Raw genomic sequence first — 18,355 nt, 5'->3', positions numbered from 1 at the left:
TATTAACTCATTTTTACTTTAGTATTTAATTGCTTCCTCCAAGAATTTCTGTAATGAATAGGAAAAATATATATATATATATGTGTAAGAAAAACCCTCTCTTTCAACCTCTATCCCACAAGAAGTATTTTGGGAGGAAGAAAGTTAAGTGGAACCTAGTGGCAAACCTTTCATCTTAACGGGAAGAAGAGTCTATGAGCTAATTCACCTAAATTAGGAGTAGAAACTACCTAAGCTAATTATCTAAGTTAGAAGTTTGATGTGCAACTTGCAAGACATTTTGTTTTTAAGGGGTTTGATCTCATAATGAAGCTGGAATCATGTATTTATTTCAACGTAATCCCATAAAACTTTTAATAATAGATAAGCATCACCAAAATATCTCATATCTGATTATTTGCAACTAGGATTTCCTCAAAATTGGGCTACTACTTTTTGCATAAGACTTCAGCATTAGAATTACATTTTGATTCAATATGCATACAAAAGAGGAAAAATCATTCTGATTTTGCCCTGAGCAATGGCAATAGCTCTAAATCCTACTGAGGAAATTCTGAATTTAAAGGAATAAATGGAGTTTCAAAATCAGACTATCTTGCAAATGCTCTGGTAACTGTCAGTCTATAGCCACACTGTGTGGCTCTGAAGTACCAGCACCTTTAATAAGAACTTGATGTGCACTGATGGAAGACAAAAAGCAGACTGAGCCCAGATGTTTACCTACGACAGTTTAGCCTTACGGGATAACTCCATCAACTCTGCTTATGAAACTGCAACTGATAGTTTCTGTAACATCATGACCACAGAGAACAACAAGAAAATAAACACTGATCAAACCATAACCCCTTATTGCACTCAAAAGCAGTCAGAAAACAGCTGAACCAAGTAATTGCTAAAGATAAAATAAAATGATCCCCAATAATAACAAACGTACTAGAAATGTGTCTATTTTTTAAAAAAAACTTGCATATAAGCAATAGTTCTTGAAACAATGCGGAAAATGACAGCTAAAGCCAATTGTAAGAGCACACTGCATTAAAAGACAACATTGCTTTTAAATAACAATGTAAATATACTACTTTAAATTTGTACTTTTCATAATTCCTATTACTTTTTAACTTAAAAAGATTTGTAAGCTTTGTGCCACTAAGAAAACACTGAACAGGTAACCTTGACTCAGCCCCTAAGGAACCTAAATCAAACACTAAACAGAAAATTTTTGCATAAAAATTATCAATGACCAGCAAGTTTATCTACTACCTTGTCTAATCTAATGGTCTTGTCTAACCTAAAAGGCTTGTATCAGCAATCATTGTGTCTTGTTAGATTATTCAGAAAATGAATGATTAAATATGTATTTAAAAATATGAAATGATCCTCTACAAAAGTATGTCCATTGCTATAACCACAAAAATCCAAGTCACTGTTTTACAAAAAGGTAAGGCAGTCTACTCTGGATGCAGAACTTTTACCATCTAAAAACAGATTTTCAGTAAGGACTGCTGCTAGCTCTCATTTGACCATCAGCAACTCTGACAAGACATCTGTATTCTTCTAGTACTAAAAATCAGCTCAAGTTTTGATGCCCTGCAAAGTAAAAAAAAAAAAAAAAAAAAAAAAAAAAAAAGGATGGCCTGGAGGGAGACAAGCAACCAACAAGAATCACAAAACTTAATCAAAGAAATAAGCTACAAGAGTTCAGGAAATCATTCCAGTCTACTTGGACAATGCAGTCAAACAAACCATTTTGTATGAAGAGCTCTAAATAAATAATGGCAACAAGCAATACAGCTGCAGACGTTCTACCACATTTTCAAAGTATATGTCATATCAAAACTTCCCTTTGTATATACAGAATTCTGGTCCTTTGACAAGCAATTCACACAACACCTTAAATATGGTCATTACGCATGCTGTACCAAGCTTTCCAAAGATAAAAATATAAAACATGTTCTTGTTTTCTTCAGCTGTTTTTTTTTCCCTGAAAGAGCAGGAGATCAAGCAAAGACTGCAGAGTTGAAAAAATTATATTTAGCCAGGCAAAATCTTATTAAAAAAAGCTAACAGCTACCATTTCAATGAGGAGCTTAGCTAGAGTTTTGTCGTTTCTTTTTAGTTTAATTCTCATAATGGAAGTGTTAACTGTACAACTGAAGACAAAATCCATAAACGCAGAAAATAACTGGAGAGATTTACTATGCTATCAAATCTTCTTATCCCAGTCACTACCTGTGGACAACAGATCATATCCAGTTATGCAATACTTTTCCTATCTCAGATACTGGTCTTTGCTAGGGCTTTTTAGAAGCAACATTGTGCTAGGCCTTACTAAAGAACAAATTCAACCACCTTGACTCTTTCCATTGGTACGTCAAACAGGACATAGAAGGGTGCATGTCCACACTAAGTAATGCAGTATTGTGCAGGCACCTGTCAACTAGATCTGTCTGTGTGATGGAACAGTAACAAGTGTTAACTGACCCCTGCAATTCCATAGCATACATATGTCTAGCTGGGTCGAAGGCAGAATGGTTTGGAAAATCAGGCCTTATGAAGAAATATTACATTCCCTGTATTATTCCATATTGTATTTGTTCAGCTGAAAACCTCCTTCATTTTTCATCTCTGCAACATCAATTTCTAATCTACTGTTATTGCTAGAAGTACATACTTTACAGGAAAAAAGCCTAAAAGCAAAAGTAAGGACAGGATCTAAAATGCATTAAACACCGCCACTTTATACCAGACATCTCCCATCTGCTCTTCTACATATTGCATTGCGATGCACGTACACTTTTCTTGCAGAGAATTATTTTCTGCTGCTCTAAGACAAGGTAACTCTGGCAAACTTCATCCCAGATCTGTTTTATACGAGCAAGCAGTAGAACACTGCAAGTATGAAGCTGTAAGTACACGCATACAATGAGTATTTCCGAGTACTTTATGTTTACTTGCCTCAAATATTTATTTCACTTAAGGCAGGCATTTGCATACACAGGATATTCACGAACAATATTTAGGTACCAGTACTACTGTAACTAAATCACACTTCGTGAAAAGAAGCTTTTTAGAGATGAACAAAGCAGGAAATTAGAAGTCTCCCTTCCAAATCACCAACTATCTTTGACTATAGTCTGATTTATGTAATGTATCTACTAAACGTACATGTCTCAGTAGATTAATATGAATATTATTACTACTAAAATAACCCCTCATTCCTGTTAGAGGCGACTAATACAAGAACTGAACATGTGTAAGTATCTCTACACATCCCACTCAGGGGAACAGTAAATGAGGAGACAAACAGCTCAGAAACAGACGCTTGTTTCGATATATTTGGACTAATCAAAGCAGCACCTTACAGTGAGGTATAGTGAAGCGACAGGAGTATTTTCTCACCATTTCACTGTTCACCTCTGCTGTGTTTTTAATACTTCCTGCTAATATGAATGAAACAGACTATACAGTCCTATTTCTGGACACTCCAAATTATTAGATCTATTGCTGTCACATGGCAGAAATCTGTACTGAAGCTATCCAGTCTTAGCTGCTGAAGGCCTGAATATGAAGTTTAGATATGCACATAAAGTTCAGTACAGCACACTCAACAAAAATGAATTTGAAAGTCATGTTGTTCTCTTACCCCCCAAAAAATTAAACTGCACCCCAAGCTACTTTAAAACACATACTCAAAATGCCCGTGTTTAGTCTTCGGAGGCTGCCTACAGATATTTCCCTAAAGCAAAGGTTAGACATACAAAATTTGTTATTTAGTCACTGTGAGCTTCCACCACATTTTCACATTATTTATATAGTAAGACAAACAAAAATAGTTTTGCTAATATGAAAGCCCTTTTAATTTATTTTCAACTAAACCTATTTCATTTAAATATCAAAAGAAATTTCAGATTTCAAAACATACGTATACAAGTATCAATATTAGCAGTGCAAGGATTAACAAAAGCCTAAGGTGGACAGAAACTCATTATAGGTGTATTTATGACACAGTTTGTAATAGCTAGTATATTTAAAGCAGCAGCACCCAAGGAACATACTTGCTCAATCTTCTAAAGACCTAAGCAGCAACAGCTCTTGAAGTGCTTGATACAAGCATCACTTAGCAGCCCACCAGTCACGATCCCTTTATTTTACAGATCAGGAAGGAAATATACCTGAATGAATCTCTAAGCAAAAAACTCGAATATAAACCCATTACAGAATGGAGGTTTGTAGCTCTAAATCCCTTGGACTACGCCTGTATAAATGAGTTAGAAATACAGGTGCTCTACCTGTAGTCTAAGCCATCTAGATGTAAGCCAATGTAACCAAAATCTCAGCAGCTGCATCACTACTACAGTGGCATTGTTTGCTCAAGTTTATATATCTGATTGAAAGAAGTAAGCTTATCAACATGACACTTTGCCTGGGCTCAGTTCTTTCATCAGGGCTTATTAATTCAAGCACAGTGCCACATAACACAGCTATACAGCTTCTGAACTGGAGCTGGCTTACAACTGGCTGGCTCCAAGCACAGACACGAACCTGAAAACGTCATTGAAAACATTGATGCATCTTTATTTATTTATTTTAACTTTAAATGCAAACTCTTCTCATTCTCCAAGTCACACAACGCTTTACACCCCAGAGATAAAGACTGCATGAGAAACATAAGGCAGTGATCAGTTACTGTATTAAGAATTGCAGATTGCTGCACACACATGCACACACATGCAATTTTCTACAGCTGCAACGATACGCTGAGACCTTTGTTTCATTATACAGATAAAGACTTTTCAATTTAAATCCAATTTCAAAACACAGTATATAAATTCAAGCTTGTGAAGACTAATTCAATTTCAAACCTGTAAGTACTCTGGGGGAACTTTTCAGACGTAATTTTAGTTAAGAGGAAATAATCTTCCTTCTTTGCTGTAAAGGAGGCTGCAAGTTGGATGCAGCAGATTGCAGGAGGAATTTCAAGTGCAACTGGTTTGAAAAAATTCTGACAACTCAACATATAGAAAGTGTAATTTTGATTATATTACATAACATCTCCAAAATAAAAATATGCTTGTGTATCAAATGAGCAGTAAGGGCATATTTATTTCCAAATGAAGTAAGGCAGCTTAGGTTTTCTGGGTTTTGAGTTGTTTTTGTTTTGTTTTTTACTTCAATTGTTTTATATCAGCGTAGCAAATGGACACTGAATATTATATATCACAACAGAGTTGTCTTAGAACACGAATCTAAACTAGAGGTGGGCTTGCTGCAGTTTACAGGGTAAAGGTCGCTTTGCTATACAACCTAACACTGATACAGAAGCAATTCAGATACATTTGAGCACTGCTATGGGGGACAGTCACTTCCAGCAGAAGGCAGGGAGCACATGACATGCATGGAGAGATGCAGGGAAGAGGAGGCGAAGCACTCTGAATTGCTACAGCCTTCCTGCTCTGTGGCCATCAGTCAGAAGCCCAACTCTGTTTCTCAGTGCTCAGAATGAAAACTGAGGTAGTTTTCCCCAATTTCACTTTGCTTTCTCCTTCACAAAGGAGGCTTAAAATTCAGCTAGTATCATAAAAAGGTATCTGGTATAAACTAGGTAGCATTAATTCAATCCCAGAAAGGAACAACAAAGTTTTTAGAACACTGTCTAGGCACTTTTATTTATTTAGGGAGATGTGATCTAAACCCTCTAGCTATTTCTTTTTCACATGACAACAAATATATAATAAATAGGCCTTCAGCCTCCTAGTATCTCAAGAAAGCAATGGACAAAAAAAATCCAAGAGGAAGGACAGGATCATGCACACCCTATTCTAAATTAGCAAAGGCTCTTGACATAGCTAGTAGAGGTCAACCCTTGCAGGCACCAAGAGATTTGAGGAAATAGTTTGACCCACATGAAATTCTGCCAGGGCCTAAATCACATAATCAGAATAAAAATTCATTAGGACAGCATGTGTGAAAATGAAGTAGTGACAGATGCTGCCATCAGGAACTGAAATAAGGCAGAACAGATAGCTCTTAGCAAAGTTACAATGAACAAAAGGCAATGCCAAAACCAAAATTCCCAACATGCCATGAGACCGAAACCCCCAATGCAAACATGAGGAATATTTTCAAAAAGCAATTTACAATAAGCTGAGAGGAGAACTGAGAGGACTCCAGAACTGTTCATACAATCACAAGATACCCATTTTATAAAACCGTAGAAATTAATCTTGACTTTCACAAATTATTAAAAACAGCAATCAAGCAATTATCCGGAAATCTTTCTTGCTGATAAATCAAAGAGAAATAACATTGACTTCGTAAGTTCTTAAGATGTTAACAGGCCTCATGTAATGTTTTTAAGCTAGAAGAAGTTATCTAAGATTTCTTCCTCCTTTCAAGTCTTATTCAACTTACTTACATAACTACTAATTTCAACTGACACTAAATCTGTAATAGCACTGTTAAGCAACTGAGGAAGGAAAAGGGATCCTGCTATTTCCCCCAATTTACTCCTATAAATGATTTTTTAAAAAATATTTCGTCTAATAAAAAAATCAGAATATTGTAAAGCACTGTCAGGACTACAAAATAAGTTTTAAAAACTCATGTGGTAACTTGCTTTATTTTTTTTGTGATCTTAAGCTGATTCATTGCAAGATCTCCCCAGATTTTTTTTTTCCTGAATATACTGCCTCCAAGAGGAATATCAGGATGACTTTAGGTTTTTTTTTTGTATGATAGATATTAGTTATCTTATGCTCCCTCTACTGACTCTACAAGAAATGGTCCAAAAATCCTTTAAAAAGTTTCTCTAAAACAGCCATTTAGAATTTAACTGTTCCAAATACTTCAAGGAGTTAAATAAATAAATAAATAAAAAGGCATAAAACAATTCTGATGAGTGCCAGCTCCTGCAAGTCAGTAGAGTAATTACCTCTCACTTTTGCCTTAGAAAATAAATCCTTCCTGTAGAACCATGTTATTAATCATTTTAAACACTGAATATGATACTTTACAAGCCATTTATGATACTCCTAGGAAATTTCTTCATAATGTCTCCAAGTCTTATACTTAGGTTGGAAAAAAGTACTACTAGATTCAATTTTTGTACTCCTTAACAATATTTTTAATAAGCTTTCCTCCTCAGCTGAATCCACAAAATCTACACGAAGTTTTCTGTTTACCCTTTGTAACTTGATTTGAGGGAACAGTAATCTATCAGAGTGACAAAAACACTATAATTCCTTCTTCCTTTTTGAAAATAACCCTAAGAGATCAACGAGATACAATCTGCAAAATATAGCAGGGAAAAAAAAAAAAGAGCTTAACATACTACTGTAATCTTATGGATATCTTGTGGATATGCTTCATGACAACCTACTGTTTTGCTATTTTTCTGCTAGAATTTATGGCAAAAAATTTCTCTATTTTAGTTTTCATGAAATATCTCATTTAATAAGGATAATGTTGAAATATCTCCCTTCTATTATATATAATACCTTACAAGATTAAAATACAGTATTTTATCGTTACATGTAGTAAAATCTATTGCTGCAGCATAATTAAATTGCGGAAGAAAACGAGTTTTGCATTAGTATTATTGTATATTAGGAGCCAGCGATTTCATACAACAACAATACCCAAAACTCACAATGAAATTAAATCTTTTGTCACTGCAGACACTGAGCATGGGCAGAGATAAAAATCAGTACGGAATGATGAAATATAATTCATACTTCCAACACAGATGTTTATTCTGCTGAGCATTAACAAAAGCCAGGCACTTACCAGATCAATCAGGCTCTCCTGGATTCTGTTCAGTGTGGTACGTAATCTGCTGCTACTGAGGCCCAGTCCTGTTGATTCAAACTGGAAGAAATAGATCCTATTTAAGTTTGGAAATGGAAAAAATGTTGGTTCAAACCATACAGTGAAAGAGTAAAACTCCAGTTAGTAAACACTGGTTACAATTTACTTACAGCAAAGTTTCAGCACATAATTGCAACCATACAAAATGGAGAGTCAACAGAGGTCACTGCACTTAACACGGCACTAATGTAAAGAATGACCTGAGTGCATTTCATGAAGATGACAATTTACCATTCATACCAATAAGCAATCAGTATTCTTTATGGTTATAATTCGGTATTTGGATGCAAGATTCTTAATTTTTCCATTCTGGAGACTAATCTAAAAGAGTGTAGTCTCCCACTGTGGTCAAACCACACCCAGTTCAAATGTTCTTGGCTTTTCCTTCTCTCAAACTATACAATTATTTGTAAACTCTCATTAAACATCTAAAGCATATATGCAAAATTATGACTGTCTTCATATAACAATCGTTACTTAACGTTTATAAAGATCTACCTAAGAAACGTGCCATCTTCATGTTCATGGCTCAGAAGTATTATGGGGCAGATGTTCAGCTGGGATAAATCAAAATATCTGCAGTGATTTCTATGTAAATGCAATGGCTTATACCAGCTGAGGGTCTGATCCAAAATATTTAATTAACATAGATACTTATTTTCTACTCCAGATTACAAAAGATGAAGAACAAACTAACAAAACAAAAGTGGAAATGGGACAAGTAAGAAACACACATTTTGTCCAGACTCTTAAGTATTGGAATACAGTTCTGGTATGTGATTCAAACCAAAAAAGTAATTTGCTGAACATTTAGAGGATTGTTGTCAATTGAATTAGACTTCCTTTCAATACACTGAATTATGGAGGATTCAAGTATTCAAGTTTCTCCTTCCTCTCACTCCTTCATAGAAGAAAAGTGGAATAACTTAGGTTCCTACTTACTTCACTAACCTAAGACTTCACATCTACCCTATTTTTCTTCCATATTCAATGAAAATTTATGTCTGAGCTAAATTCCCCTTGGAAGTGCCAGGCTTTCCCACTGATTATGCAGAAGTCTAAAACCTGATCTAGGACACATGGATCCCTACCACAGGGTCTGTGGTTGACAAAAAGAAGTGTTTGCTTTTTTTTTTTTTTTTTTTCCCCTGGTGAATTAAACTATTTTATAAAAATAATTTGTATTTCTCTTCACATTTTTACCATAGAAATATCAGTTCTGAGTTGCCTTTTACTTTGCAGGAGAATGGGTAAAAAAGACAACCACTTATTTTCTTTAAAAATCCCTTATTTAGGGAGAAAAGATAATTTAGGAAGTTAAGGTAATTATCAGTTTTTGAAGACAGATCATAAGATCTGTGAATTCAAAATTGGCTATTTCCCTTGTTAAGGCATAGAAGAAGAAAGGAAATCTTGCTTAAGGAAAAAATATACAGCATTAAAAATGATTTGTAAATTTCAGCCATTAAATTTCATTTTTAAAAGATTCACTTCTGTACCATCAAAACAACATAGCTTATATAATCTGCCAGCAATCCTTTCTCTTCACAACTTTCAATTCCTAATTTATAATAGCTATCAATACCTTTCGGTTACTTATTTTGATTTTTTTTTTTTTAAGAAAAGGTAATTTCATATTTGAAACATATACAAAAAAGAAAGAAAGAGCAAATTTAAAATTTCCATAAAACATGACATGGTAAGAACTTCAGATTGATCACTTGACCAGTCATAGCCTGAATTCCGAATTGAGCATCCACACACATAAGAAATAAAAAGTTTGATTGCCCAGTAATTTTTTCCTCAAGCATAGAATCTCATGACTTCATACAGTATATATCAATCATCACTATTAAATTGTCTTGCTTCCTGGAAGTTTGTTACTGCTATAGACAAAGTTATAGATATTTAATTCTACAAACCAATGACCTAGTAAGTCTTCCATAATGAGAAAAACAAAATATCAAAGAATAGACAGAATAATTTCATTGATCAGCAATTCCACATGACTCCTTAATAAAAGTGTTCTCTGGAAGAGTATGGCCCATTAATTTTATAAACATTATAATATCTTGTCAAAAAAATTAAAATTTAACTCAAATTTATTCTGCTGAGGAAAGATATAGATGTCTTGCACTTTAGTGAGTACTTATTAAATACATCATCTCTTCCTACTGTTTCATAATTTGAAACGAGGGAAAAAAAATAGCCTTAATATGCATCCCAGAAATGAAAATGGCATTAAACAAGCAACTTTGGTAACAGGGATGTGTAGCTGTTACCAGTGAAGAATGCCAAATACTAAATGCATAGGATAACCATTCTAAAATGGTTTGGAAAGAGCAATGACTTGTCAACATACAAGTTTTGAATCCTTGCTTTTCATCAAATTGGTATTGAACTATGTACAATTAATTACTTTCCTTATACGTGTGCTAACACTAGATGTATATTTAAAAAAAAAAAAAAAAAACACCACCAGTGGTATAAATCACATACCATCAACCATCTCTAATTTAAAAAAAGTTTATAAACAGTATGGGAGGGGTGACAACATTAAAGCAGCATTACAAGAGGGTTTATTATATTTATAGACCCTTTGTAAGCATTATGTTTCACATGGAAAATCATCTGTCAAAACAAAAATAAGGTACACTACCAAAACATCACAATTTTACCCATCTGCTATGTTTACCTGCCTAGCACTGTGCTGTTCTCTGTTAGAAGCAGAAAGTGAGGAACTCGGTATGAGCTTTAAAAAACATAAAACAGGAAGTGCAAAAAAAAAAAAATGTAATACAATATGAATATCAGAACAGCTGATTAAGCCAAAGAAAATGAACTATCTTAAAAAAATACCACCCAGCTTCTAAACACAAACAAATTGCAAATATATTTGTCCTGTCAAAGAGAACAACTCAAAACCATTTTAAACCATATGCTGAGAGTCTAAAAATCCAATCCAGTTTGCCAACAGATGATGATGAATTTGGAACCCCATGACATTATTGCTTGTGGAGTAATTTAGTGGCCAAGGGAGGAGAAAGTTTTTACACGCAGCTTTTCATAAACACTTTAAGACATTTCTGTTGAAAGCTGATCTATGTTATATAGAGACATTGCCAACCAGCAATTATTTCAGCTACATGATCACCCCTCAAAAAAAATGAAAAACAAAAGTGTTTTCATCAATGCAGTTACTTTGACAGAAGAATACTACATCTAGAAGTGTATTTCAAACTTCTTAAACTTTAGTTGCTACACAACACACGCGCCCCTCCCTTCTGCTGCTGCTGCTGCTTTTATCTAAGTTAGAGAAATGCCTAAAGAGTTGTTTAGTTTTTCTATACATATCAAGTCACCACCCTTTCTCTGCCCACTCTCTTGCTCCCCAGTTTTGCCCCTACTTTTGGGTAGTGCATGTTGTCTTCCCTCCTTTCAAGTACTGCTGGAAAAAAGATTACAGAATGTACTCAAAACATAATAGGATACATATCCCAGTGATGATGTTTCCAATTTTTATTCCTCACATTGCTGATCTAATCAGCTTTTTCTTACTCCTACATTCAAATCCAGGCTGATGCCACAGTTTTTTCTGTGGAAGCATATTCAATAGTATTCTAAGTATAAAGATCCCCTGTGTTATCATTCTGTGCATACAGTGATAATCTGAAACGAATGTTTCTACCTACCACGTCATTTCGGCCAAAAAACGTATAGACTGCATACAGATAGTAATCAAAGAGCTGGGACATGAAGTGGATCACATCAAATGCAATTGGTTTCAGAATATTCATCATCTGCATGTATTTCCCTTAAAAGAAGAAAATATATAGAAGATCAGTTTTCTCAGCACAAGTGCTGCAAAAACAGCAGTGAGCTTGACAAATTCAAAACAAGCTTTACAGGGTTTATTATTCAGCCCTGAATATGAAGTATAGTGACTTAGCAGTATTTTAGAAAATAGGAGGTTTAAAAACAAAGCCAGATATGATGACTGAGACATCATAAATGATTTCTCCAAAATGTGGATGTTAATACCTACTTAAGTGACTTAACCACCCATGGCCTTCGGGTACCAAAATCAAACACACATGACCTTCTGGTTCCTTCATAGTTTCAGATTCATTTAGCCAAAAAAAATAATAATCCTATAGTCTGTAGTAAATGATACAGAGTCACTGAAAAGTTAATGTATTAGAGTGTGTGCACATACACATATGCCTGCGTGTGTATACATACACACACACACTTTTCAAGCAGCAAAAAAGTACAATATAAAAATGATATTCCTAGAGTCAAATCTGAGGCATAACACAGTTCACACCTCAGCAACATATTCCCCTGTTTGTCTTCCTTTATAACAAGTGGGGGAAAAAAATAAAACAAAACACTATAAAAGGATGCTTAAAAGGTCCACTTTCCAAGTATGAAGGGATATTTACTGTGTAGATACTTCAGAAAACTGCTAAATGACCCCTTTACCCCACCAAGATTGTAAAAAAGATAAGGTAACTTCTAAACAGTGCTGTCCCTAAGTTGGCAACCCCACAGAACTGTTTGATATTAGATATATGCATTTTTTTCCTTCCATATACACATAGCTTTTTGGAGGCATATAATCAAATTCAATATTTTTTGTGCAAATTCTTTTCAACATTGAGAAGTTTTCTAGATTTTCATTGTATTCTATTCTCTTATTTACATTCTTACAGACTAGGACCATGGTCTCGCCATTATTAAGTAATATCTGAGCACTTTTACTTTGATCTGAGTGAGTAAAGGTCATGTCCTATACCAACAAGCTCTTTTCACCTTATACTTCTTACAAGATGGCCTTCAGCACCAGCCGCAAATGTTTTCTTTGCACCTGTGGATTTATTCCCACGTATCTTTTGCTGTCAGTAAAGAACATAAGTGATGAATTTATAGGCTGCATTACTATTTAGGAAGAATCAGACATTACAGCTGATGGGAGTCAAAGAAGCAGGCTGAAACATAATAGTGAAAAGTTCCCTACTACAAATTCATCCTATTAGGGATAGGCAATAACTTTTGCTATAAATTGAGAACTTATTGATAAGAGACGACTGTGCAGTAAAGAGAGTAGGTGAAACTGGAGAATGTGTTATGGAGCTACGAAGAGGGCTGCTGAGAATTAAGGATGTAGCAGACAAGTTATTTTAGTAGAGAAGAAGGTTCTACTGTATATAGTATTATTGATCAGGAAATGGAAGAATTCAAAAGAGAAGCAAAGAGCTTAGCTTATTTTGCCTAGAAAAAAGTGACATAACAAATAACTATAAATTTACTTGAGATTAATAGTTCTTCTCCCTAATATTTAAGTTAAAGGATGCTACCACAAGACAGATTAAGTATAAATTCATTAAGAACAAACCATGACATAAAATTTGGAAGACAGATGTTCTACAGTAGTTTTACAAAAAAAGGCAAATAGTTTTAAATGTACACCTGACATGTTTCTAGAGGAACAAACTAACAGAACAGGAGATCTACTGACAAAAAAAGTGCGTAATAACACTCCAACCAGTTTTGAATGGAACTGAATCACTATTTATTACTTTTCACCACATTAGTTTTTTATTTTTGTATTTGTTACTAAATGCCTTAGAGTAGGGATTGGCACATCCAGGCAGAAGAATAATTTCTTCTTTTCCTTTCTGCTCTCTGTTGTTACCTATTTGGCCACTGGCGGTTCTCCCACATCTCCGAACCAGGTCACCTATTGTTCCCAGTGGAAGCTTCTACTGATAGTAAAAACAAAACAAAAACAAAAAACCAAAGCCACCAACTGCCATCCTCAGAGCCTTCATCCACAAGCTAGGTAACTCACTAAAAGTCAAACTGATCACAGGATTTGGACTCAGAAGATTTTTTTCCCCTACAAGTCTGATTTGCAGGGCCTATTTATTTTAATTATTTTGTTTTCTAGCATATGGCATGGCTTCTTTCACGAAGTCACATGAGAAGTTAACTTAATGAAAACTCTTGTATTGCTGAAACCCAAGATTTCCTTCAAGTTTTTGCTTTCTATCCCCGTATTACATAGTGATCTTGTTATGTTCTGCTGTAGAAGACTGAGTGGAGGAGTTCCTCTACAACTACGCTAAGTGTCTACCATACAGCTGCTTGCACTTTCAGAATCCTGAAGTCAACAACCTAAAAGGTCTCTTCTGGTCCTAATAGTTTCAAACGTCCAGCAGCAAGGAACGCGCTCTGCTAGCTAGCCAAAAACAAATGTACTGTTTGCCCTATAGTCTAAAAACCAGAAAAAATATGTAACAATCTTTGGGTTATTGTAGTAACAGATGGCAATTTCTGGACCAAACTGCAAATGCAGCTCATTCAGTACATCGGATATAACAGACCATTTACCAAAACGTAACGTTCCAGACATATTTCAAAGTGACAGGTTCAAAAAAAAAAATTGCATGAGGGTGCCAAAATCATTTATTTTTCCTGTAGTCAGTAATACCGTTTTTCAAACTTAACACTGTGTTCAGCAAATTAATTTACTAATTGATAACAGATGATGATGTTTCATGCAAAGAAACTGAGTGACAGAGCTACAGAATTAGCCATTGATAGCAGGTTATTTGACATTTTTTAAACAATTACTTGTCCAGCTCAGTAAAGGTCACATTACTTTGACAAATACATGATACACTATGGGAAGAACCAAGCAATAACTTGACATTACTACTTTCCAGGTGTCTATATAGCTTAGACCAGCTGCTTAAGTATTATGCCTCCGAGTTCAGTTTGCTAACATGCACAAGTATGTTTTCCCTTTTTTCTTTTCTTTTTTTTTTTCCTTAAGTGTGTGTTTTAGGGTGACTTTTTGGAGATTTTTTGGAGATTTGACACCGTTACAGTATTTATTATTTGGCAATTTAGCCCGGTTACTAATTGCACACTTATTAGATCTACAGAATAGTTATTTACATTTATATCAGCATTATGAACAAACCAAAAATTAGATTCAAAAAGCTCAGCTTGTCTTCCAAAAGGCAAAAATTATTGCAGAAACTTCCAGCACAGTTCAATGTGGAAATTAAGAGATGTTTGAAAACGGATGACATCCTATGAAACCAGCTGTCATTTTCATATGCACTATCTCAATAGTCTGTATTACTTACATGCTGACTTTTTTCTACTTCCTCTTTGTACTAAACATGTTTTTCAAACTTGCATGCAACCCATACCCATAAGGGCAATGTATCGTATGCTAGACAGACTTCCAAATATCCGTGCAGCTGGCATAAACACTCAAGGTAGTCTCCTGGGCTGAATCCCGTGCTTTTCCAAAGGGCTACACATTGTACATCGCCCAAGGACTGTCCCTGCAAAATCTTTTGATGCCAAGAACATTTCTCTGTTACTATATCACTGAGCATCTTGACGCAAGTGTTCCAAGAACATTTCCTCCTAGCTTCTTTCTCTAGTAGCATGCCAACTTTTAACTTCTACACATTGTTCCTTAGTTGCACTAAAGCTCATATTTGGGGTGCAAAGAGGTGTACAAGAACATTTCCAACCAGGACTAATAGCCTAAACCCATGCTATGCTAGAAACTTCCAGAAATATTTGAAAACACTATTCAATTTCAGCAACTGAAAGTAGCTAGACTTTCTAGAGGCTCTCCTTAACAGCATGTTCCCCCCCCCATAGTAGTCAGTATTCCCTGCACTTTTGCTCTCACAGACAGTAAGTAAAGTACTCTATCAGACTAATCTACATAAAACTGATCACTAAAAACAGAAAGGTACCACTACCTCCTGAAAAATACATATTTAAATTTTAGTATCTCTATGGTCATTAGTAAAATCATTTCCTAAGGAGTCTCAGAATTCCAAATATGCCACTTCCTTTGATAAACAGTAGGAGCTAAAATGACATTTTGAAGGAGAAAGTGAAAAACCCATAGTAATGATATCATTTTGAGAGACTGCATGATTTTTTTGAAGTCCCATCAAGTTCTATAGTATGTGACCTCTCGCTTCCTTCAGCAACATGTTTTCTGCTGTGAGATCTTTCACAATCACTATTTTCCTAAATTCCTTCAAGTAAAATGTAAGAGTTCCTTCCCAAACAACCTAAACTGTAGAAGAAAAAACTAAAGCAAAAATAAAAAAAGAACAACATTAACTAAAATAAAAAGTCTCCCCATATATACACTGGCATAGTCCTTACTTATTCTCACTGACACACAAAATCCAGGTCAAAATACTCCTCAGAAATTTAACACAAGTTCATTCTTCCTTTGTATTTTAAGTCAACATACTAAGATCAGATAGAAAAATTTGCCACATAAATTAATTTAATGGTCACTTCATACTGGAAGCAGACATACAGAAATACTTACCTGTTATAAACTTGAGGGAAAACCAAATAAACTGAACTGTTCACTCAAAACTGAAATTAAATGAATAGCTGTAGCTGCTCCCAATTCAAATATACAGTAACTCATTTATTTAGCTTACATATACTAAAATGCACTTTGTTTTATTCATCTAACTTGCACACAAAGAAATACATACAGCACACAAAAATAATTCAAAATAGGTTATCAGCACTCTCATTCACTGAATACTACTGTTTGCATGATCTTTCCCTAAAAGGTGAAATGACACCTTTTTATTTCACTGAGCAATTTAAATCCTTATGTTCGTCTCATTCCAGACTTTTAAAAATAAACCACAAACGAAAGGAAGTTTAACTAAGTTCAGCAAACTCATCCAGCTGAACCAAATATCATGTTGATGCATCACAGGGAAGGCAGGAAGGCCAGTGACAACATGCAGAAGGGACAAAAATCACAAGTATGGACATTACTGCCACCATCTCTGTCAAATCACAGCTTTATTTTCAAGGAATAGAACTTTTAAAAAAGTACAGACTTTCTGCTGCATAGGACATAGCTAAAAAAATTCCTTGCAGTTTGGTTCAGCCTTTTTTTTTTTTTTTTTTTTTTTTTTTTGGAAACTTCATATTGCTGGTACTGCACATGCAATGCACTTTGTCCAGTTTTATCTAAAAAATAGACACTTGGCCCAAGCTGGTTGTCTAGATTTCCTGCATAGAAAGAAACAGCAGAGGACAAGTGTTAAAGTATCTATGCTAAGATATGCACCCAAAGATATCTAGGGCAGGTAACAAACTCCATTATCCTCTAGAGTTGCGTAGCTTTTTCCATGGGTAATAAAGGAATCCTAGATAATCAGTTTAGATTAAGCTCTTTTCGATGGGTGAAATCAGGCAGTGCAAGTACCATGCTATTTTCCTAGCCAAAATCCTAGGACAGGTCAAAACAAACTGAATCCTTTGTGGCATTCACAGAAGAGACTGCAGTTAAAAGATGCAGTGTGTGTCCCACTGCACTGAGAATCCAGAACACTGGAACAAACCTGGATCTCCTACAAGCTAGTATTACACCTAGGCAAATCTCTCAAGCAGACAATATACTTATTTTCATATTTTATAGGAAAGATTCAAGAGACAAAGGAGGAAACCTAACAAATTAGTCTGGCTAAATGGTGAAGTTGAATGTCAACTGGAAAAGGCCTTAACACAGTCAAGTTAAAGGACCGAAAGAATTGAGGCATAATGAAAAGTGACCATGGAATGGTGATGGAGGGATCAGTAACCAGTGTACTAACTTGTATGTGTAATAACCAGTCAAGCCACAGGTTGTAACACTGTGATTGAAAAAAACAGCAAGTAAAAACAAATGTAAAGAGAAAACAATCATCCAGACAACTACTGATCCATTAGACTAGTATTTGTAGAATGTAGGCCATTACATCAAGCTTTGACGATAATATAGAAGTGACAAACAGAAATATAGAGGTAAGATTAGGATAAAACAAATCATGGACCTACCATAGGTACCAGACTAAGATGTATTCTTATTAGAGAACACAGACAAATGCAATACAGTACATTTCATCTATCTGGGCTTTAGTCAAAGTGTTCATTTTTATAACATTGCACAGTAATAAGGGCAGCTGGAAATATTTTTGAAATGAGCAAGGGATTAGAGAGGAGAGAATGGAGTGTTCTGAAAAGGGAAATATCTGGAAAAGCTACTAATGGAGATCCCAACATTTGGCCACCTCTAACATATTCATAAATATCTCTGGCACAAAAGTAAGTGTGTGACAATGGAAAAAATAAGGAGGCACCAACAAAACAGAAAAGGACTGACATTATGTACAGGAAGAACTGGAGGACCTTGATGACTGCTGCAATAAAAACTGGATGAAATTCAATACCATAAAATGTGAAGCCATGCATTTGGGGACCAATTAACAAAAAACATTTTCCTGCTATAAACGAGCAGCTCATCACTTGAAATAAAGTAGAGTGAAGGACCAGCTGGCTGTATAAGCTCATTACAGAATGACTGAACTGCCAGTACAATGAAGCTGTGAGAAATCTGAAGAGGTGCAAAAGGGAAGCAATTGTA

The 18,355-nt window shown here is 35.0% G+C and overlaps 1 protein-coding gene across 2 annotated transcripts in view; it reads right to left on the bottom strand.

The window, feature by feature from the left end:
* The window catches only part of VPS50 (VPS50 subunit of EARP/GARPII complex), a 96,880-nt gene that overhangs the window by 12,665 nt on the left and 65,860 nt on the right, over positions 1 to 18,355 (bottom strand). The window contains exons 21-22 of one of the 2 annotated variants that reach the window (XM_062567748.1): positions 11,559 to 11,680; positions 7,786 to 7,866 (exon numbers count right to left, since the gene is read on the bottom strand). In XM_062567748.1, the coding sequence (XP_062423732.1) occupies positions 7,786 to 7,866; positions 11,559 to 11,680 (203 nt within the window). Of the gene's footprint in view, positions 1 to 7,785; positions 7,867 to 11,558; positions 11,681 to 18,355 lie in introns of those variants that run through there. The other variant, XM_062567749.1, reaches the window with a different exon arrangement.

The sequence above is a fragment of the Rhea pennata genome, chromosome 2 (assembly GCF_028389875.1).
Source record: "Rhea pennata isolate bPtePen1 chromosome 2, bPtePen1.pri, whole genome shotgun sequence".
NCBI classification, from domain to species: domain Eukaryota; kingdom Metazoa; phylum Chordata; class Aves; order Rheiformes; family Rheidae; genus Rhea; species Rhea pennata.
This window is presented reverse-complemented; position numbering and strand designations above follow the sequence as displayed.